The sequence below is a fragment of the Bos taurus genome, chromosome 8 (assembly GCF_002263795.3).
Source record: "Bos taurus isolate L1 Dominette 01449 registration number 42190680 breed Hereford chromosome 8, ARS-UCD2.0, whole genome shotgun sequence".
Lineage (NCBI taxonomy): Eukaryota > Metazoa > Chordata > Mammalia > Artiodactyla > Bovidae > Bos > Bos taurus.
This window is the reverse complement of record NC_037335.1, coordinates 69,700,235-69,721,639: the sequence shown is the minus strand read 5'-3', so window position 1 is coordinate 69,721,639 and position 21,405 is coordinate 69,700,235. Positions and strand designations below refer to the sequence as shown.

The window sequence follows — 21,405 nt, the reverse complement described above, 5'->3', positions numbered from 1 at the left end:
GCCATTATGTGACCTAACTACACTATCTCTCTTCACCTGGTAGGTAGCGAGCACCAGGTGATTTATGAACATGAACTCATAGAACCCTCACGACCTCATCCTGAGGTCCAGCCTATTATTTTTCCCCTTTTCTGCATGGGGAAACTGCAGCACAGAGGGGTTAGGTGACTTGCCCTAGTGCACAAGGGGAGCTGGGATCTGTACCAGCTCACAAACCTACTCCCTGCTCAAACTGCCTCTCCCTGTTCGTGTCTGTGTCCCGTCTTCACTTTCCAAAAGGAGAGATCTCCTCGCTACACCATCCGTGGAGATGGGGGGTGGTCCTCCCACTGCACCCCGCAGTCCCCCAGGAGGTGGCGTGCTCTCGAGAGGGCCCTGGCTCGTCATACCTCAGGGATGAGCTGGAAGAGGGCGTTGGAGTAGAGGGTTCCAATCGCCAGAGCTATGAAGTAGAGCAGGAGCCTCTTGTAAAAAGTCTTCTTCATGAAGGGCACAACGCTGGCCCCCAGGAGGGAGCAGAGGGAGATGACGGTCACGCAGAGGAGACCGTACCCCCAAACTGCCATGGAGAGGGGGAGCCAGGCCCACCCGGGACAGAGACGAGGGCCAATGCCCCAGGGTATGGCAGCCACCATTGAGGGAAGGCAGGTTGGGGGGAGGGAGTGGTCAGGAGGGGTTTGGTTGACAGATATTAACAAAGGAGACAAAGGAGAAGAATCAGAGAGAGACAAGCAGGGAGGGAGAGAGAAACAGAACATTTGTTAGTGATTCAAGTCTGATGAAATTTTCTTCAATCAAGTTCAGGAGAAATGGGGGAGGAGCTTGAGGTGGTCTTGGAACGCTGTTTCTCTCCTGCCCCTGCTGCCTGGTGGCCGAGTCCCACCTGCCTGCTGCTGTGCCTGGCAGGGCAGTTTCAGTCTTAGCCGAAGTGTCCCCAGGCCAGGCCAGAGGCTGCCTGGCAGACTTTGGACTCGAGGGCTGTCCGGTAGAGGAAACGAGAGCCCGGGAAGAGACCGTTGTGCTGCACATACACATGTTTGCACATCCAACCCACGCTGCAGGCACATGGACACTCCTCGCACCTGCTCAGCACTGCACAGGACACAACCAGGTCAGAAGTGCAGGACAGAAAGGATAAACAAACAAGGCCCGATGCCCGCAGAATTCACTCTCTCAACAGCCCGGGTTTTCTTGCCATTTTTTCCCTCTATGTTTTTTGTTTGTTTTTTCTTTTGGCTGCATAGCTTGTAGGATGTTAGTTCCCCAACAGGGGACTGAACCCAGGCCACAGCAGTGAAAGCCTGGAGCCCTAACCACTAGACAACCAGAGAACTCCCTCAGGTTTCGTTTGTTTCCATTTGCTTTGAGAGGGCTGCAGCATAGAGAACAGAGTTCCAAGATCGCCCTGCCAAAAAATATTTCCTCTTCCATTTCTCAGAGTCACACACTCCGGGCAGGACAAAGCCTCCCCTGTGAGGCCAGAGGTAGAGTATGCATCATTATTGTATTTCTATTCAACAGGCAACACAGCATTTCATTTCCGATCTTGAAAAAAAAAAAATTAATAAATTTAATTTCCAGAGCTGGAAAAAAAATAGCCCAAGATGAGGCCTGCCCTGAGAAGTGCTTGCTAGATTCATGTGCAATTCTGACATAGCATCGAGATGGTTCACCTTAAACCAAATTTCTTCTCTCATCATGAAGCAGGAACAGGTAAGGTAAGGCCGGCATCCCATAGAGTTTTTTTTTGGTCGCTAGTACAGCATATGCGATCTAGTTCCATGACCAGGAACTGAACCCAGGGCCCCTGCATTGGGAGCTCGGAGTCTTAGCCACTGGACCACCAGGGAAATCCCCATGATGTCTTCTGATTGGGAAAGGTGGGCAGCTGCCTATGGAAGGCAAAGCCAACATTCTCAAAGTGGAGGGGGGCACGTCACCCACTGCCCCACTGCACGTCCCTGCCCGAGTTGACAGGTGGGCAGACTGTCACCTTGGGCCTTTTTTTTTTTAAGCTCCTCAGTGTTTACAATTAAAGAACAAAATTAACGAATATTTCAAAACAGTCAAGTCGGGGCACCAGGAAGTCACTCCTATCAGGAAGCAGTCAAGATGCAAGGTGTGAAGGGCTGCGGGCCACTTCACTTGTTTTTGTTTCCCAGTCTTGATTCTGTGTTTGGCTTTGTATCCTGCAGACTGTTTTTGTTTAGTCCTAAGTAGTGTCTCTTTTGCAACCCCATGGACTGCAGCCTACCAGGCTCCTCTGTCTATGGGATTTCCCAGGCAAGAATACTGGAGTGGCTTGCCATCGCCTCCTCCAGAGGATCTTCCTGACCCAGCAATCGAACCCGTGTCTTCTGCACTGGCAGGTGGATTCTTTACCACTGAGCCAGCAGGGAAGCCCACACTGTGTGGATTAGGGCCTGCTTTAAAAAAAAAGGATCTTTTTAAGCCAGTTCCGCTTTTCAGTTGGTAACCTCTTTCCTTCCACCTCATTCCAGATGGATCATCTCTTGGTGGCCACATCTGAGTACTGCCAGGGCCTCTACTTAGATTGGCAGGGATCAGGAGGACCAAGGGTAGGGGCAGCCACCACCGACCACTTTCCTTTCAAGCCCTGCCAACTGGGCTTAGGAAAGGCACTGACTGGGGAAGGAGGCTGACAGATCCCCAGCATGGTGATGGTGTGATGGTGGTGATGGGGGTGAGTGCTAACACCCTTGCATCTGACAACCCCTGAAGAGGCCAGAGGCCGACCTGGGTGCCCCAGGAGTGACAGGAGGCCCTGGAGATTCAGAGGCAGAAGTCATTCGGGTCCCTTGACTAGAAGAAGACGTCAATGTTTCAGGTGGCGGCTGTCAGGGGCCTTGGAACACAGGCTGGGGCAGGGACGCCCCGGGGAGAGAGGACACGCACGCTTCTGTTCTACTGCACCTCTGGGATGAGCTGGAAGAGCGCGTTAGAGAGCAGCGTTCCAATGGACAAGGCGATGAAGTAAGTGAGCACACGGCTGAAAAACGCTCTCTCCGTGCAGGGCAGGACGAGGACTCCCAGGAGAGAGGCCAGGTTAATCAGTGAGACACTGAGAAAACCAAAGCCCCACACTGTGGAGGAACAAGAACAGACGAGGGCCGCCATTACTGCGGGTGGGGGTGCTCTTGCTGCTGGGGAGTGCGTGCAACTCCCCATTTTGAACCCAGCCACAACCAGGGCAGACAGAGTTTCGCCAGCCCATCAATAAATGCTTGCCGAGTGTCTCTTGCTGGGTGCTGTGAAGAAGCCTGAAAACATACACCAAAGTTGCTATCCAAAGTAGCTTACCTTTCAGATGGAGGGGCAGGTGAACCCATGAAAAGCTAAGGACCACAAGAGTTAAATAATGACGTGGGGCAGGACACAGGTGGCATGTGCCAGGTACCAAATGCTGGCAGCTCACACCAGCAGGACAGGATTGCAGGAGCTCGATCCAGGCCCAAGGGAGCCACGTGTATACACGTGAACCACAGTGGCTGGAGCAGAGGTCCAGGCAGAGGAGGGTAGGTGGGTGAAGTGGGACTAGGGCAGACTGAGAAAGGCCTTAAATGCTAAACTCAAAAAATCAAGGCATTGGCCCCCTGGTAGTTTAATGAAAACCAAAAGGGAAAGTGGTCCAAAAGCCTCACACTGACCGCTCACCAGCCACACTGCCCAGCCTGGTGATGTGCTGGACTGGTCTCGTGAGCATGGGAGATATCAGTTTAGACATTACTTCTGTTCACCCCTCCTGACGATGATAAGAGGAGGATAACCGGTTAATCATTCAGTGAGCTGCTCTATCTGATCACCCCGGCAGTCCCGGTGCTGACAAGCATGGACACCAGGCCCTGCCTCCCCATCCTGGCTCACCTTCCACCGAGCTGGGCCTCCCCTCTTCTGTCTGCTCGTTCTCCTCATTCTCCTGGTTCTCGGAGGAGCAGGCCCTGGAGTCCAGCTGCTGGAGGATGGTGGGGCAGAACTCCTGGAACTCACGCTCCCCGATCTGCGACTGGTGGCTGAGGTTGTGGGCAGCAAAGAGTTCTCCAGAACTGAAGCACTGAAACCAAGAGGGAGGGGCAGAAAGCCTCTTAGGACCCAAGGTCACACCTTGCCCCTGAGGAGCTCTCCAAGATGAAGAACAGAAGATGGAACTGGCTAACTTTCATGGAATCTGCAGGCTAATTTCCAAGGATGAGAGCAAAGTAGTCCTTAAACATAAAACACTGATAAGTAATCTTAAGAGATCAGCCACCCAGACATGCCTTCCACACGCCCATCTATGAATGGCTACCCAGAAGTTCTGGAAACAACTGGATTCCAATTATTATGACCAGGGTGCGGCTGCTGGAAAACATGCCTCTGTGCATACCTGAATATGCAGTTTCTCCCAGATACCCAATCTGGCTCCACATCACAACAACCCCGGGAGCTGTTATAGTAAAATGCAGATTTCAGATGCTTCTCCAGAGCCACTGAGCACAGGTGTCTATGCTGTCTCCTGGGTCTCCTGGGCCATGTGCAGTAATGTCTGCAGCCTGAAGAATATGCTGGCAGAGACTGGGGAAGGGAGGAGGAGTACCTGAAGATTCAGGGTCTGCCAGGGAGAGGCGTGGGCTGCCCAGTGGGCTTGGGCTCTCAGTTCCCTGGGAGGCATCAGGTAAGTGGTTCTCACATACCATTCCCCTGAAACACTGCCATTTCACTTCTAATTAGACACTCACACGTCAGTCTTTCACTGGTTTTACGTGGGTCTGTGTCTAATGAACCAACCCTCTGGGAGGGCTGATGAAGGAGGGTTTCCTGGGCCTACAAAGCTGGAGGCTAGACTTGGTGACCCCCAAAATCCTTGTGCTGCACCAGAAGGTCGCTGGGGTCAGGCTGCATGAGCCCCCAATCCGGGGCAGGCTCCCCTCTGACTCAGAGGTGTGCCACGCCCCCATGGTTCCACATCTATGCCACATGGTTCCCCACTTCTGGCTACTTGACCTCTCTGAACTCTGCTCTCCTTCAGGGTGAAGCTCCAGAACACCCCACCCACAAAGCTTCCTTGACCAGTTAGCCCATACTCACCCGCTCCTGTCATTTCTGAATCAGAAAATGACTCTCCAACCCACAGCCTCTTAACACTTCATCTAAGTATCAGCTAACTCTGTCTTTGGTTGGTTGAGCTCCCCATCTGAACAGTAAACTCCCTGAAGATGACTCATTTTTTCTGTCTTTCTCACAACACTCAGCACAGGGAACAGAGGAGATGTATCAAGACATTGCGGGGTGACTTATATTTGGCTGCCACACACGGCCTCAGACTCTGATTAGCCAAGATGACATGGAAGACAGAAGAGAGAATCAGAAGCCAAAATACCCGAGTCTTAATCCTGGTCCCTGCAGAACACACGGTGGGTCCCTTAGTATCCCAGTATATTGTTGTTGCTTACTCAGTCGTGTTCCACTCTTTGCAATCCCATGGACTGTACCCTGCCAGGCTCCTCTGTCCATGGGATTTCCCAGGCAAGAATACTGGAGTGGGTTGCCATTTCCTTCTCCAGGGGATTGTCCCAACCCAGGGATTGAACCTGCATCTCCTGCAATGGCAGGTGGATTCTTTACTGTCTAAGTCACCACAGAAGCCCATCTCACTGTATACAGGATATAATGAAGATCTGCCACCTGCACCTGGAGGTACTTTGAGGCTCACCCAGGATGATGGGCAAAGTTTTGCAAAAAGAGTTTTTTGCAAAAACTCTATTAGAAGCACAAGCTGACCCAGGAACCCCAGCCTAGCATCAGTTCCAGGAGTTCCCAGTACAGCTCTGTGGCAGGGTCTGGACAGCGGGCAGCCCCTACTGCATGGCTGTCCTGGGCTAAGGGCTTCAGTGCACCCATGGAGAAGGTTGTGAGGTGCAGCTGGAGTCTCAGACCAGCTGACCCAGACTGCAGGGCAAGAAGTGGCCCCTCTGCTCTGTCATCAAGGCTCACCTGGCCCCACCTAGACTGTGAACCTTGAAAGGGTAGAATCGGTGCTGGGCGGAGCTGAAGGCCTTACCGTCGAGAGGTTCCTCGGGCCCTGCACGGGCTGGGAGATATTGCCCCGGCCTACTCCCACATCCAGGTGGTTGAGCAGGGCCTTCAGCTGCTGAAGGGTAAGGCTGTCACCCTCCCCGTAGCGATGCATGAGGTTTTGCAGAAAAGAGGCTGCACTGATGGTGGGCATCCCTGTGGACACAGCACGAGCCTCAGAAGCAGCCGTCCATATGCTGAGCAGGGTCAGCAGGAAGTAGCTGGGGAGGGCTGGGCGCAGCAGCTCCATGGTGACGGATGAGCCTGCAAGAGCGAAGAGCCAGGTGAGAGACCCACCCTTTCCTTCCATTGCAGACCCACAGGGCTCGCTCCAGACAGGAGGGTCTCTCCTCAGACTCTGGATCCAGTCAGTCCCAAAGCTGATCCTTCATCCCTTCTCTAAGTCTCTGCCTAACTTTTGAGAACGATCCTTCTTTGTGACAGAAAATAAAAACAAATTCAACAGGTCTGACTAAATTCTTAAAAAGTAGGGACTTCCCCTGTGGTCCATGTGGCTAAGACTCCGGGCTTCCAGTCCAGGGGGCCCAGGTTCGATCCCTGGTCAGGAAACTAGGTTCCACACGTTACAACTTAAGAGTTCACATGCCGCAACTAAGAGTTTGCATGCTGCAACAAAGACTCTCCGGTGCTATAACTAGGACACAGCACAGTCAAATCATTATATATAGTTTTTTTAAAAAAGGGAAAGAAAAACTATGTGTTTTTTTTTTTTAATTAACTTTTTTTTGGCTGTGCTGGGTCTTCCTTGCTACACATGGACTTTCTCTAGTTGCGGCAAGCAGAGGGCTACCTTCTAGCTGCAGTGCGTGGGCTCCTCATGAAGGTGGCTTCTCTTTGCAGAGCACAGGCTCGGGGGCGCAGGCTCAGTACTTGTGGTGCACAGGCTTAGTTTACCCACTGCATGTGGGATCCTCCCAGACCAGGGATGGAACCCAGGTCCCCTGCACTGGCAGGTGACCTCTGCTAGTGGACCACCAGGGAAGTCATGTGGTTATGGTTTTCTTTTAAAGTCTGTATCTTTTTAGAGATACGGAGATCATCGTGGATTAAGTATCTTACTTGGGATTTGCTTCAAAATAACAAAGGAGGGAATATTTGCATTAGAGTACAGATGAGACAAGATTAGGCATGAGTTGACAACTAGGCATGAGTTGGAACTAAGTGATGGGAATTCATTATACTACTCTCTCTACTTTTGTATATGCTTGAAATTCTTCAAAGGAAAAATCTGAAAAATGAAAAGTACAACTAAAAGGTGGGGGGGCAGTAGACTGGGGAAAATATACACCATCAAACACGCCAAAGAGTTATTTCTACACTACCTAAATTAGGGAACCAATATGAAAACTACTAGTCTTAGAGTTCCCTGGTGGTCCAGTGGTTAAGAATCCTCCTGCCAAGGCAGGGGACATGGGTTTTTGATCCCTGGTCGGGGAAGATTCCACATACCTCAAGGCAACTAAGCTGGTGATTCACAACTACTGAAGCCCGCGTGCCCTAGAGCCCATGCTCCGCAACAAGAGATGCCACCGCACCGCAACTAGAGAGTAATCTCCACTCGATCCCAACTACAGAAAGCCCGCAAGAAGACCAGTATAGCCAATTAAAAACAAAAACCAAAAAAACCCCAAAACTTGGTCTCCCTGGTTTAAGAATATAAATTTAAAAGATGGAGGGTGCTACTTTGCTACTTATTAAGATAGCAAAACACTTTAAATCAAATGTTAGTGAGGTTAAACAACAAATTCCAGTGGCTATCTAAATGACTCTGGAAAAGTTATGATACTAAATGTATCTCAATCCTTTAATAATTCTACTTCTTCTAGAATTTACACTAATAGAAGCAATCCCAAAATAAAAAAGCCATTGGCAGAAAGATGTGTTGTGGTCAAGTGAATTATATTGATTTCATGCAACAGTATGCAGTGATAAAAAGCAGAATCAGGAGTTTAACATTAAATAAAGAAGTGGAACAATTACGTAAACAGTTAAGAACTGAGAAAGAACAGAGAAAAATGAAACCTTCTGGTAGCACAACTGACAACTTTTCTTTAGTTAATCATTTCCCTTAGGAGAGTTATAATTTAATTTGTGAAATAAATACCAGGAGGGGGAAGTGAGCCTCCTATTTAATCTGGGGCCCAGGAACCCGGGTGCTTCAGTCACTTCCACATCTCCCTGGGCACCCAGGGCTCTGGCACAGTGCCTGGTGTGGACAGAGGCACCAGAGCAGAGTGGGTAACGGCAGGGCAACTCTGCCATTTACCAGCTGTGTGATCTTGGGCAAGCTATTTAACTAGAGTCAACATTCTAGAATCACTGTGAGCAGTGATGTAGTGTACTATGGCCCTCAGGGTCAAAAGACTTGGCTTGAATTTTCATGCCGCTGATTCCCAGAAGTGACCTTGGCCAAGTTATGTAGTCTCTCTCCACACCTCAGTTTTCTCATCTGTAAAACTGGTACCCACATCATTGGACTATTGTGAAACCTAATGACATGAGCTTTGGCAAGCGACTAGACGCAAGAGAGCACTTGATAAAACAGGGCTCTGATGATTATATGACTAATCATTAGCAGGGTTCCCCCACTTTGATTCCCTCTCAGTCAGATACTAAGCTGCCAAAGGAAGCACTGTGGCTGGCTTTGCACCAGGCCTGCCACGCACACAGGACACAGGTTCCAAGTGCAAGCGCAGCTGGCACATTATAGGCTCTAGGTCCCACACACAAGGCACACAACCCAATCCGGGATGTAAACCATCACTCCAGTGAATATATACCAGTGAATGGGCTAGGCACCAGCCAAGAGGGTAGTTTATACAAGTGCTATTTTGGGACTAAAAGCTCTCAAGTCTCTACCAAGCACCAAAGTTAAATCATGGTTAGTTAGCAGAGTGGATCTTAAGTCTAAAACAGCTAAACCCCACTGTACAAAGAAGTCTGTTCTCTGCCAGACCATAGTGGAATTTGTCTAAGCATGTGCTGTGCAGTTAAAATGAAGTAGGGGAGGGCTTGCATGGGTTTAGGAAAGGGGAGGCAAATAGCTGATGAGATAAGCTGCTAGAGGTCCCAGTACTTTACTGAAGCATCTGACATTCATCAATGTCTTTAAGAGAAGGTAGAACAATTATCTCTGCCTAACAAACGAGGGCTTCCCTGGTGGCTCAGTAGTAAAGAGTTTGCCTGCTAATGTAGGAGACATGAGTTTGATCCCTGGGTTGGGAAGATTCCCTGGAGAAGGAAATGGCAACCCACTCCAGTACTCTTGCCTAAAGAATACCATGGACAGAGGAGCCTGGCAGGCTACAGTCCGTGGGGCTGCAAAGAGTTGGACTGACTCAGCGACTCAGCAACAACAGATGAAGTTTAGGGATTAGGGAGCATGACCCATGGCCAGTAAGTAGACCTGTGAAGCCAGAAACCAAATTTTCATGATCTGAAGTTGGGTCTAAGTGACACTAAAGTCAGGGCGCACTTAACCACTGTCCCTGCTGTGTGAAGATACACACATACACGCCCCAGGTCTCGTGGAGAAGCCACCAAAGCCTGTGTGTCCCTGAGCAGATCTACCCCAGTTTCTATCAGTCCCAGTAAGTACCCCAAACCCAGGCATAAGATGCCCTAAAGACTCGTGGAGGGAAACTGCCCAAGTATGTCTCAGGGGACAGGCCATGTTACAAGTTTCAAAACAAGCAATGTACCACAGAGGAGGACATGGCAACCTACTCCAGGATCCTCGCCGGGAGAATCCCTTGGACAGAGGTGCCTGGTGGGCTACGCTCCATAGGGCTGCAAAGAGTTGGACACGACTGAAGTGACTTAGCATGCACGCACACAAGGGCTACAGATCATAATCTGAGCCATATCCTTTAGTACTGAAGCCCCCAGCAGATGGAAGAAGTTGACTAAATCATGACCAGACTTTAGCCACGCCATAAGTTGCTCCATCTTACACAATCTTGAGAGTTTACCTCAAGGAAATGGGAACAAACTGACCCTGGAATTGAAAATTAACTGCACTTAAAACAGTCAAGATGACACTGATCAGACCACCACATGAACAGTTCAAGGTGACTGTGCCCCTCTGTATGTAGCCACCCCTCCGTACCAGTGCATTCCTGAAATTTCCCCTTTAAAATCTCTTGCTCCCTGATCAGCAAACGGGGATTTGGTTCTTTGGAACAGGAGTCCAGCTTCTCCCCAAGACTGTTGGCTTCCCCAATAAAGTTATCTTTGCTTTTGGCTCCCCCACCCCCAAAAAAAAACAAGCAATCCAATTCATCTGCAGCAACTTCAGAATACTTAGAAACGACAGAGACACAGGACCTCCCTGGTGGTCCAGGGGCTAAGACTCCATGCTCCCAATATAGGGGTCTGGGGTTCAATCCCTGGTCAGAGAACTAGATCCCACATGCCTCAACAAAGATCGAAGACCCCATGTGCCACAACTAAGACCCAGCACAGCCAAATAAATAATTTTTTTTTTTTTTTTAAAGAAAGAAATAAGAGACATGCAAAAACACTTCAAGGGTGAGAGGCTCAAGATACTGTAATTGTACCTGGATGGGCATTCATGTCAAGGTAAGCATCTACTCAGCATCTGCTCTTTAAGGAACCCAGTAGACCCCCAACCACGGCAGCCAAGAGTGGGTGATGGCAGAGCCCTCCTGCCTGGCCCTCACACCAGACATACCCTGCACCCCGCCCCAATCCACCTAAGAGTCAGAGGAGAATCTATAAACAACTGGAGGGTAGTAAGAAGTCTTGGTCCAGGGATCCTGGAGTCACTAAAGACACTTCAAACCTAAGTGACCCTGGCCCTTTGGCAGACATATGAGGGGAGCTTTCTGCTCCAATGGACACTGAAGTTATTCTAAGGGGAGGAGGGGGGAAACTTTATAAGTGATTCTTAGGAGGAAACAAAGAAGAGAGGAAGAAAATACATACACTCTTGGAGTGGCTGGATGGTGAGGCTGTGCAGGGGTCCTCGATGTGTGGCCTCAGCTGCAGGAGGAAGCTCAAGCCCGTTCTATTAAGGGCATGGAAATGGGCGGTCCCAGGTGGGCTGCTCCCCCCCACCCCGCCCTCCCCCCAGGGAGCTCAGCCAGCTGCCCCAGGGCCACCTTCCTTCCAGGAGGAGCAAGAAGAGCAAGTGGAGCCAGGCATTAAAAACAAGCTACACAGACAAAGGCTCGAGTATGCTGTTGGCTCAGAGGACCAGACTCCCCCACTGAACAGAAGCTGGAGTCGCTCCACCCCTTTGTTCACTTGGCTCAGGTTCAAAGAAGTAAATTACTTTAGTGCTTTAGGTCTGTCTTCAAGGCGCCAGACCTAACCCTCCCCCGAGGGGCAGGGGCGGGGGGGAATGAGAGTCAACAGGACACACTTGCTCTCGACCCTCCGTGGGAGCTCAGAAGTGCCTTCCCTCCTTGGAGGAGGCTCAGTCAGGATTTTACCTGCCCACGTCGTCCCTTCACGTGGCCCAGAAGCACCTCCTCCTGGATGCGGCACTCTGTCCTGCAGCATACGTCGCTGTTACATTTACCACGCCACACTTTCCCCATGTCCACTCCATCCCAGAGATGAGCAAACATTTACTTCTCCTTGTGTGGACAGAGTAGTGCCTTGCTGTGTTGCTTGGTCCAGAGGCTGGACATTGATGTGAGCAGAATGGGCAACAGAGACTGTTTTTCTTCCAATCCCGCTCCTCACCCCATTCTAGGACTGTGACCCGTCAGCCTAATAGGAATGTCTCCCCAGTGGACACTCCTCATAAAAGGCTAACTATTGAGGAATGAACAGATGCAGGTGGTCTGGGTGAGCCAAAAGGACATATCAGTTCAGTTCGGTCGCTCAGTCGTGTCCGACTCTTTGCCACCGCATGAATCGCAGCACGCCAGGCCTCCCTGTCCATCACCAACTCCCGGAGTTCACTCAGACTCACGTCCATTGAGTCAGCGATGCCATCCAGCCAGCTCATCCTCTGTCGTCCCCTTCTCCTCCTGCCCCCAATCCCTCCCAGCATCAGAGGCTTTTCCAGTGAGTCAACTCTTCGCATGAGGTGGCCAAAGTACTGGAGTTTCAGCTTTAGCATCATTCCTTCCAAAGAAATCCCAGGGCTGATCTCCTTCAGAATGGACTGGTTGGATCTCCTTGCAGTCCAAGGGACTCTCAAGAGTCTTCTCCAACACCACAGTTCAAAAGCATCAATTCTTCAGCGCTCAGCCTTCTTCACAGTCCAACTCTCACATCCATACATGACCACTGGAAAAACCATAGCCTTGACTAGATGGACCTTTGTTGGCAAAGTAATGTCTCTGCTTTTGAATATGCTATTTAGGTTGGTCATAACTTTCCTTCCAAGGAGTTAGCAATTTTTAATTTCATGGCTGCAGTCACCATCTGCAGTGATTTTGGAGCCCCAAAAAATAAAGTCTGACACTGTTTCCACTGTTTCCCCATCTATTTCCCATGAAGTGATGGGACCGGATGCCATGATCTTTATTTTCTGAATGTTGAGTTTTAAGCCAACTTTTTCACTCTCCTCTTTCACCTTCATCAAGAGGCTTTTTAGTTCCTCTTCACTTTCTGCCATAAGGGTAGTGTCATCTGCATATCTGAGGTTACTGATATTTCTCCCAGCAATCTTGATTCCAGCTTGTGCTTCTTCCAGCCCAGCATTTCTCATGACGTACTCTGCATATAAGTTAAATAAGCAGGGTGACAATATACAGCCTTGACGTACTCCTTTACAACTGTATGTTTTATACACCTATACCTCAGGACAGGTGTATAAAAACCCCTGAAACCTGCAGACCAAAGACAAAGCTAGGCTTCAGGGTGGAGGTGGAGGTTCTGAGGACTCAGAAACCCTGGCGTTTGTCTTCCGAGTCACGGGTGCTAGTAACCAGGAGAATGCCAGCTTCAGCAACAGAAGGACCGCTGGGCTTAGCGGAAGGGGTCCAATATGCAGTGACCCCAAGTACCTCAAGTAAAAGGCAGAGACATCACTTTGCCAACAAAGGTCTGCCTAGTCAAAGCTATGGATTTTCCAGTAGTCATGTCCTGATATGAAAGTTGGACCATAAAGAAGGCTGAGTGCTGAAGAACTGACACTTTTGAACTGTGGTGCTGGAGAAGATTCTTGATCTCGTTGGACAGAAAGGAGATCAAACCAGTCAATCCTAAAGAAATCAACCTTGAAAATTCACTATAAGGACTGATGCTGAAGCTGTAATACTTTGGCCACCTGATAGGAAGTGCTAACTCATTTCCTGATGCTGGGAAAGACTGAGGGCAAGAGGAGAAGGGGGCGACAGAGGATGAGGTGGTTGGATGGCATCACTGACTCAATGGACATGAGTTTGAGCAAACTCCAGAAAATAATGAAGGACAGGGAAGCCTGGCATCCTGCAGTCCATGGGGTTGCAAAGAGTTGGACACGACTGAGCAGCTGAACAAGTATCTCACTGATCTCACTAGGTCAGTTTCCTTATTCTGGACAGAGGAAAGCAAATCCAGAGCTTTGTGTATTAGGAAAGCTAATGCATGTTGAAACACTATATAAAAATAAAGATTTCTGAATTAAGATGGGGAATTGAAATGGAGTCTTGATTTTTCCTTCCCCTGATTATTGAGTTAAAAAATAATAATAAAAAGCAAGCCTCCTTCCCTACCCCCCACCAAAGTTACCAAAAGCAAGCAAACAAGGCAAGAAGCATAATCTGATATAATAACTTCCAAAGCAGAGGCAAGGAAAGGAATGCAGGAAGCACCACTTGTGGCTCGTCTCCCGGCCCTGGCTGGGCCTGGAGGAAGCAGGAGGATTCTGACTAACCCTCCCCAGATGCAGAGACAGGCAACCTGCCGCCAAGTCTTCTTCCCCTTCCAGTGGGGAGTAGTGGGAAAAGGTGCTGGAAAACAAAGAAGCGGGTGACAGGGGAACAAGAACAATGGGCTGACTCCCCCTAAGGGAAGTAAAGGCTGCAAGGCCACAGGCTGAATTGGGGAAACTGTCCACCTGCAATGGGCCCTCTTCCTCCTTCAGCACGACGGAGCGCTTCCCCAGTAACCCAGGGTTGAACCCTGCCACTGGGCGCCACCAAAGTCCCAGAACAGAGGCCCAATCTGGCCACCTGTCTAACTCAGGCTCCACAGGGAACACTGCACAAATACTTGGCCCCTGGTACTGCTGTCATTGAGGAGGGGGACAAACTCGCTTCATTGTGGTGGGAAGAAAGTCACTACCTTATTTTAGAGCCAACAGAGCTGAAAAGCACTGGCATGAACACAATGAGAAGAGACAGCAGGCCAGAGATGTCAACAGAAAGGAGACTACCACTCCAGAGACAGCAATCCCTCACTATAGCCTCACTCTGAAATTACTCAACTAGAACACTCACACAATAAAACCAGGGCTCAAAGGTGGGAAGAAACAAAAGGAGATGCAGGCTTAGCAAAAAAAGACCAAGAAAACATCACTGATGAACTAATACACAGATGATAATGAACAGAGAACTAAATTCTGCCAGGAATTTCAAATGGAAATACTGACAAAAGGTTTGAGGTAAGCAAAGTGAATGTGGATGGAAAAGACAAATGAAAGCATGTAGTGATGACAGAACACCAGTGTTGGGATAACTGTTATTTCTGATGTGCCTGAAATAAAGAACCCAAGACTACAACTGAAGATAGGTTCAAAGATAAAAAGCCACAGGATTTCCCAGAAATGAGAGGAAAAACAGAATCTGATGATTGAAATAACACACAGTTCAGTTCAGTTCAGTCGCTCAGTCGTGTCCGACTCTTTGCCACCCCATGAATTGTAGCACACCAGGCCTCCCTGTCCATCACCAACTCCCGGAGTTCACTCAGACTCACGTCCATCGAGTCAGTGATGCCATCCAGCCATCTCATCCTCTGTCGTCCCCTTCTCCTCCTGCCCCCAATCCCTCCCAGCATCAGAGGCTTTTCCAATGAGTCAACTCTTCTCATGAGGTGGCCAAAGTCCTGGAGTTTCAGCTTTAGCATCATTCCCTCCAAAGAAATCCCAGGGCTGATCTCCTTCAGAATGGACTGGTTGGATCTCCTTGCAGTCCAAGGGACTCTCAAGAGTCTTCTCCAACACCACAGTTCAAAAGCATCAATTCTTCGGCACTCAGCCTTCTTCACAGTCCAACTCTCACATCCATACATGACCACAGGAAAAATCATAGCCTTGACTAGACGGAACCTTTGTTGGCAAAGTAATGTCTCTGCTTTTGAATATGCTATCTAGGTTGGTCATAAGTGTTCTTCCAAGGAGTAAGCGTCTTTTAATTTCATGGCTGCAGTCATCATCTGCAGTGATTTTGGAGCCCCAAAAAATAAAGTCTGACACTGTTTCCCCATCTATTTCCCATGAAGTGATGGGACCGGATGCCATGATCTTTGTTTTCTGAATGTTGAGCTTTAGCCAACTTTTTCACTCTCCTCTTTCACTTTCATCAAGAGGCTTTTTAGTTCCTCTTCACTTTCTGCCATAAGGGTGGTGTCATCTGCATATCTGAGGTTACTGATATTTCTCCCAGCAATCTTGATTCCAGCTTGTGCTTCTTCCAGCCCAGGGTTTCTCATGATGTACTCTGCATATAAGTTAAATAAGCAGGGTGACAATATACAGCCTTGACGTACTCCTTTTCCTATTTGGAACCAGTCTGTTGTTCCATGTCCAGTTCTAACTGTTGCTTCCTGACCTGCATACAGATTTCTCAAGAGGCAGGTCAGGTGGTCTGGTATTCCCATCTCTTTCAGAATTTTCCACAGTTTATTGTGATCCACACAGTCAAAGGCTTTGGCATAGTCAATGAAGCAGAAATAGATGTTTTTCTGGAACTCTCTTGCTTTTTCCATGATCCAGCGGATGTTGGCAATTTGATCTCTGGTTCCTCTGCCTTTTCTAAAACCAGCTAACACACAGTACTTCACAAAAATTTTACACAGAAGGTTCAACACTGGGACTTTGCCCAGCTAAGTTACTGAACTTAAAGAAGCTTTTTTACCAGGCCACCAGAAGAAACTTCCTCCTACCCCAAGTATTTTCTTCCAAAAATTGTGAGATATACTAAAACTTAAGGGGCAGAAAATTCAGACTGCTCTCATCTTCCCCGTAGTGACATTTAGTATCAGAAGTATAACAAAGTTTATATAATTCTTAGAGAAAGAAAATACAAACCAATGAATATTATTCCCAGCTGTGACGTCCAGCATCTTACAAATTTGGTAAAAACAACAAACAGAAATTGTCAAGTATGAAATAAGTCAGAGATTCCAGTCCCCTTTCTGGGGTGGGGAGTGGGGGAATGACATGATAATGAAATGCTGCTAAATGTTGCTGCTAAACAATGACAAAAAGAAAAATTTTATTGGAGAAGCAAAAATGAAGGGCTCCAGGAATACAAAATAATAATAGGTAAGCTTTAAAATCCTTCAAATGAGAATTAAGAACTATGGGGATTACAGTTACAGGACAGAATCTAAATGTTATAATCATGGACAATTTAATAATAGAATTAACACAATTAAAAGATGGAAAGGAGATGGGAAAAAATGTGAAAATGCTGATGCCCTCATTTTTCATAGCAGAGTCAATAAATACTGTCTAAAATGGAAATAAGTAACTATAGATATGGCTCACTTTTTTTTTTTTTTTAAGCCTTTTTTGGGTTCTTTTAGCAAGTCATCTCTTTTGTGAAAGACACATTTCTTCACAGCTTAAACTAGTACAGCCACTATGGAGAACAATGTGGAGATTCCTTAAAAAACTGGAAAGAGAACTTCCTTATGACCCAGCAATCCCACTGCTGGGCATACACACCGAGGAAACCAGAACTGAAAGAGACACATGCACCCCAATGTTCATCGCAGCACTGTTTATAACAGCCAGGACATGGAAGCAACCTAGATGTCCATCAGCAGATGAATGGATAAGAAAGCTGTGGTACATATACACAATGGAGTATTACTCAGCCATTAAAAAGAATACATTTGAATCAGTTCTAATGAGGTGGGTGAAACTGGAGCCTATTATACAGAGTGAAGTAAGCCAGAAAGAAAAACACCAATACAGTATACTAACGCATATATATGGAATTTATAAAGATGGTAACGATAACCCTGTATGCGAGACAGCAAAAGAGACACTGATGTTTAGAACAGTCTTTTGGACTCTGTGGGAGAGGGAAAGGGTGGGATGATTTGGGAGAATGGCACTGAAACATGTATAATATCATATAAGAAACGAATCGCCAGTCCAGGTTCGATGCCGGATACAGGATGCTTGGGGCTGGTGGACTGGGATGACCCAGAGGGATGGTACGGGGAGGGAGGTGGGAGGAGGGTTCAGGATAGGGAACACGTGTACACCTGTGGTGGATTCATGTTGATGTATGGCAAAACCAATATTGTAAAATAAATAAATAAACATTCACAATAAAAAAGAACACCCTGGGTAATTCGGATGCATGTTGGTCAGTAACCCACTCTTTGAGAAGCATTAAGATGGTTGGATATTCCTCCTACATGATAAACAGCTGTAAAATAATAATAATAATTCCTTTAAATTTACTACAGTTTCTTTTTCTTCAGTTACATTCAAGAAAGTTTTAATACTCTTTTTATAGGAGTATTTAAAAAAATTTATTGGAGTATCGTTGACTTATAATGTGTTGGTTTCAGGTGTACAGCAAAGTGAATCAGTTGTATCAGTTACACATTATATATAAAGAATGGATATTCTTTTTCAGATCCTTTTCCCATACAGCTTATTACAAAATACTGAGTAGAGCTCCCTGTGCTATACAGTAGGTACTTATTAGTTATGTTTTATATATAGCAGTGCATATATGTTTACCCCAGTCTCCTAACTTGTCAGTCCCCCTGTGTCACAGGAGCATTTATGTCTATTTCTCTATATCCATTTATCTGTAAGCATGCCTGGAAGACTGTCTGGAATAATGTTCACCTAATATTAGTGATGACTATTTCTGAGTGGTGGGATTTGGAGTATTTGGGTTTTTCCCCTCACTTTTTAAAATGCATCACTGATGTGTCCCAGTGTGTTGTGTAGGTACAACAATACAAGAAAACATGCGTAATTATTTTTATAATCAAGGAGTTGGATCAAATTTTCTAAGTATGGCACAAAACCTAGAACCTGTAAAATTAATAATTTGACTACAAAAACTGCTCAGTGTTCTATAAATAATGAGTGTTCTCCCAGTACTCATGGTCAGGCTAATAATGATACAGTCCTCTGTGTCTGTCTCAACAGACTTCATGAGAAAACCAACAGTCTCACAGCATGGTGCTCAAGACCCCCTACAGGGTCTCTGGAGTTATGAGAAAAACTACCCAGCCTGTGGTCCTTCCCACCCACCAAAAGAACTTCGTTCAGGAAGCCACTCCCCTCGCGGACAAGCCAAAACCCCCTCTGAAATACAGTGCAAATATCACAGCCTGAAGCCAGTCCCTGGCCTTGCCCAAGAGGCCCAGGGTTCAACAGGCCCATTCTTCTCCAGCCTTCCCTGGCCCTCCCACGTAACCGCTCTCCTATATCCCTAAAAGGACGTGCTCTCTGCTTCCAGCTCACACTCCCAGAACCTTAGCCTCAGGCTGTGGCTCAGCCAGAGGCCACCCAGTGTGGGGGATTTCCAGAGACAGTACAAGAGAGCCGGCAGGGTGGAGGTAGGGCAGGGGGTACCTAGAATCAGTGGCCACTTACTGTCCCCATGAAACCTCACAGTGCTGGGAGAGGCAGGATGAGAAAAGTTAGAAGAAAAAAAAAAAAGTGGTGACCCAGAAGCAGAGAACAAAATTAGAACCAGCAGCCTGCCGCGCATCGACCAATATTTACTGAGCCCCCACTGTGTCAGCGCCTGTGGGGGGAGGTTGGGTAGGGCAGAGACCAGCATCGGGGCCCTGGGCAGCCAGCACAGGCGGCTGGGACGGCTGATTTAACCACACGCTGAGTCCTGAGGGCTGGACCAGCAGAGGAGAACTGAGCATCTGCCAGGCTCCCCGCCTCGTCCCAGCAGAGCCTGGGCTTGATGGAGCAAGGAAGCCTTCCAAAACCAACAAAATGAGTCAGGCAGCCGGGTAAGGAGGAGCCTGCAGGAGCCCCACCCACACCCCCACCTCTCTTCTCATCATTCATCCATCAACATTTCCCAGACACTCCATTGCAAAATTCTGACCTGTTGTCCTCTAAGTCTACTCCTGTTTGTCAGACCACGGGGGCCAGCATGAGGCTTAGGAAACAGTGTGCTCACAACCACCGCTTACATCACCCACTTGAAGCAGAACTTCCCAACTTATTACTCAGGGTCAAATGCATAAGTAAAATGCATGTGCCAGGGGCTAGATCATCAGACAGCATGAGGAGTGGGGCAGGGATGGGTTCAAATTTGGGGCCTGCCACTGGCCTACCATGTGCCCCCAGCATGATTAGGCTATGAAATGCCCAGCCTCTCAGGGGCACTCTGATGGATGAGAGAGAGCTTAAAGCTCATAACACAGCATGGACTTAGGTCTCTTCCTTCTGCTCCTTGTCCTCCAAGCTCTCAGGCCAATCCCTTCACCTAGACTTGAACCTATCGAGTCTCAGATTACCTCTTCTTCCAGGAATCCTTCTTGGACCACTCTCTGAGAACTCATCTCCAACTACTATGAACTGCTAATGATCTGGTCTCTTAGGGAGCCTTCCCAACAGAGTTTTGTTCCAGGAAGGCAAGGGTGTCCTCCCCTTATGCTTGACTAGTGCTGGCCACACAAGAGGGGAGAAGTAGAAAATTTCAGCTAGAAGATGCCAAGTCCAGCCTCCCACCTAACTAATATCTGCTTGCATCACTCTTACAGCTTGATGAACATAGAACTTAGTGCCTCCTTTCAAACATTCTAACCCCTTCCCCACCCCTACCGCCTTGGGGCCTTCATAGATTATCTGAAGTCAAATGTCCAGACCATTTATTCCTCCAGACTAAACAATTCCCATTCCTTCAATATGATTTATATTCATTGAACAAAAGGCTAGCTACACCTGCGACTTGAAAAAACTCATTCCAACAGTTCATTCACTCAACAAATATTCATTGCCTACAGATTTCATACCAAGAATAATGTTGGAGAATGCCTGGTACCTGCCCTCACAGAGCTGCAAAGCAAACAATTCAACAACCAACTTACAAGAACAGTGATGACGAGGGTTGTGTACTGATTGGGGTTCAATTAGACAATTTAAGCAGAAAGAGATTTTGTATAACATATTAAAAAGGCCCAGAGAATCATGGGCAGAGTGGAAGAAACAGACTGGACTGAACTTCCAGGAACTAGTCCCAAAATCACAGAGTGGAGTCAGCCCTCCAAGGAGCTGCTGCCCTGACCTGCCATCATCAGGAAGCTAATGGCACAAGGAAGCTACCATAATCCATACCAGCACATGGACGTCCCAGGTCTGTCATGAGGAAGAGGATATCCACATATTCAAGACTAGATCCAATGTGGCTCATTGGCAGAATGCAAGTCACACTGGGAATTCCAGTGAAAAGATGTCTGTGGAAAGTGTTGTTTTTTCTCTACATTTGGTAGCTTAGACCATAATTTATTATCCAAAGTAATGTACACAATAGTGAAAGGTGGTGCTGTCAGTAAACACACCAGGACCAGGGCTGCGTCAGCGTGGATTCCTGGGGAACAAGCCAATCCACACCATCCACCACAGGTCATGAGGAGGAGCAAAGGAAGCTTGAAGAACAGAGCAGGACGGTCAAATCCAGCATCCGGGGTCAGGGGAGGCCTCCAGAAAGAGACACTATTTTTGCTGACACCTACAGGACATGTTCTCAAGGCAAGAATGCTGAAGCAGTTTGCCATTCCTTTTTCCAGTGGACCACTTTTTGTCATGAGTTTAAGCAAGCTCCGGGAGATGGTGACGGACAGGGAAATCTGGTGTGCTACAGTCCATGGGGTCACAAAGAGTCGGACACAACTGAGTGACTGAACAACAAAAGGATGTGTAAAAGTGGGCCAGGAGAAAAGTGATGGGGTGGGGATGGGGCGGGATATTCTAGGAAGATGTAGCATTCTTTGGAATGCTTCGGCCAAGATGCAGCATCTAAGAACTTAAAGAGCACGGAGTGGCCAGGGCGTACATAAGAGGATGTGGTAGGGGCCAGGACAGGGAAGGGCCTGTAGGCCATGTTAAGGTGGCTGAACCCATCTGGAGGGCAGTGGTGATCATCTTCAGCTAAGGTGCCAGCAGATCTGTGTTTTTATTAT

General features: G+C 47.9%; 1 protein-coding gene across 2 annotated transcripts in view; it reads right to left on the bottom strand.

Moving 5' to 3' along the window:
* The window catches only part of SLC39A14 (solute carrier family 39 member 14), a 51,527-nt gene that overhangs the window by 10,114 nt on the left and 20,008 nt on the right, over positions 1 to 21,405 (bottom strand). Inside the window, exons 1-4 of one of the 2 annotated variants that reach the window (XM_005210252.5) lie at positions 11,041 to 21,405; positions 6,059 to 6,336; positions 3,886 to 4,072; positions 390 to 559 (exon numbers count right to left, since the gene is read on the bottom strand). The exon at positions 11,041 to 21,405 is cut by the window's right edge and continues 20,008 nt beyond it. In XM_005210252.5, coding sequence (XP_005210309.1) covers positions 390 to 559; positions 3,886 to 4,072; positions 6,059 to 6,322 — 621 coding nt within the window. In that variant the 5' untranslated portion in view covers positions 6,323 to 6,336; positions 11,041 to 21,405. 2 annotated transcript variants of the gene reach the window in all.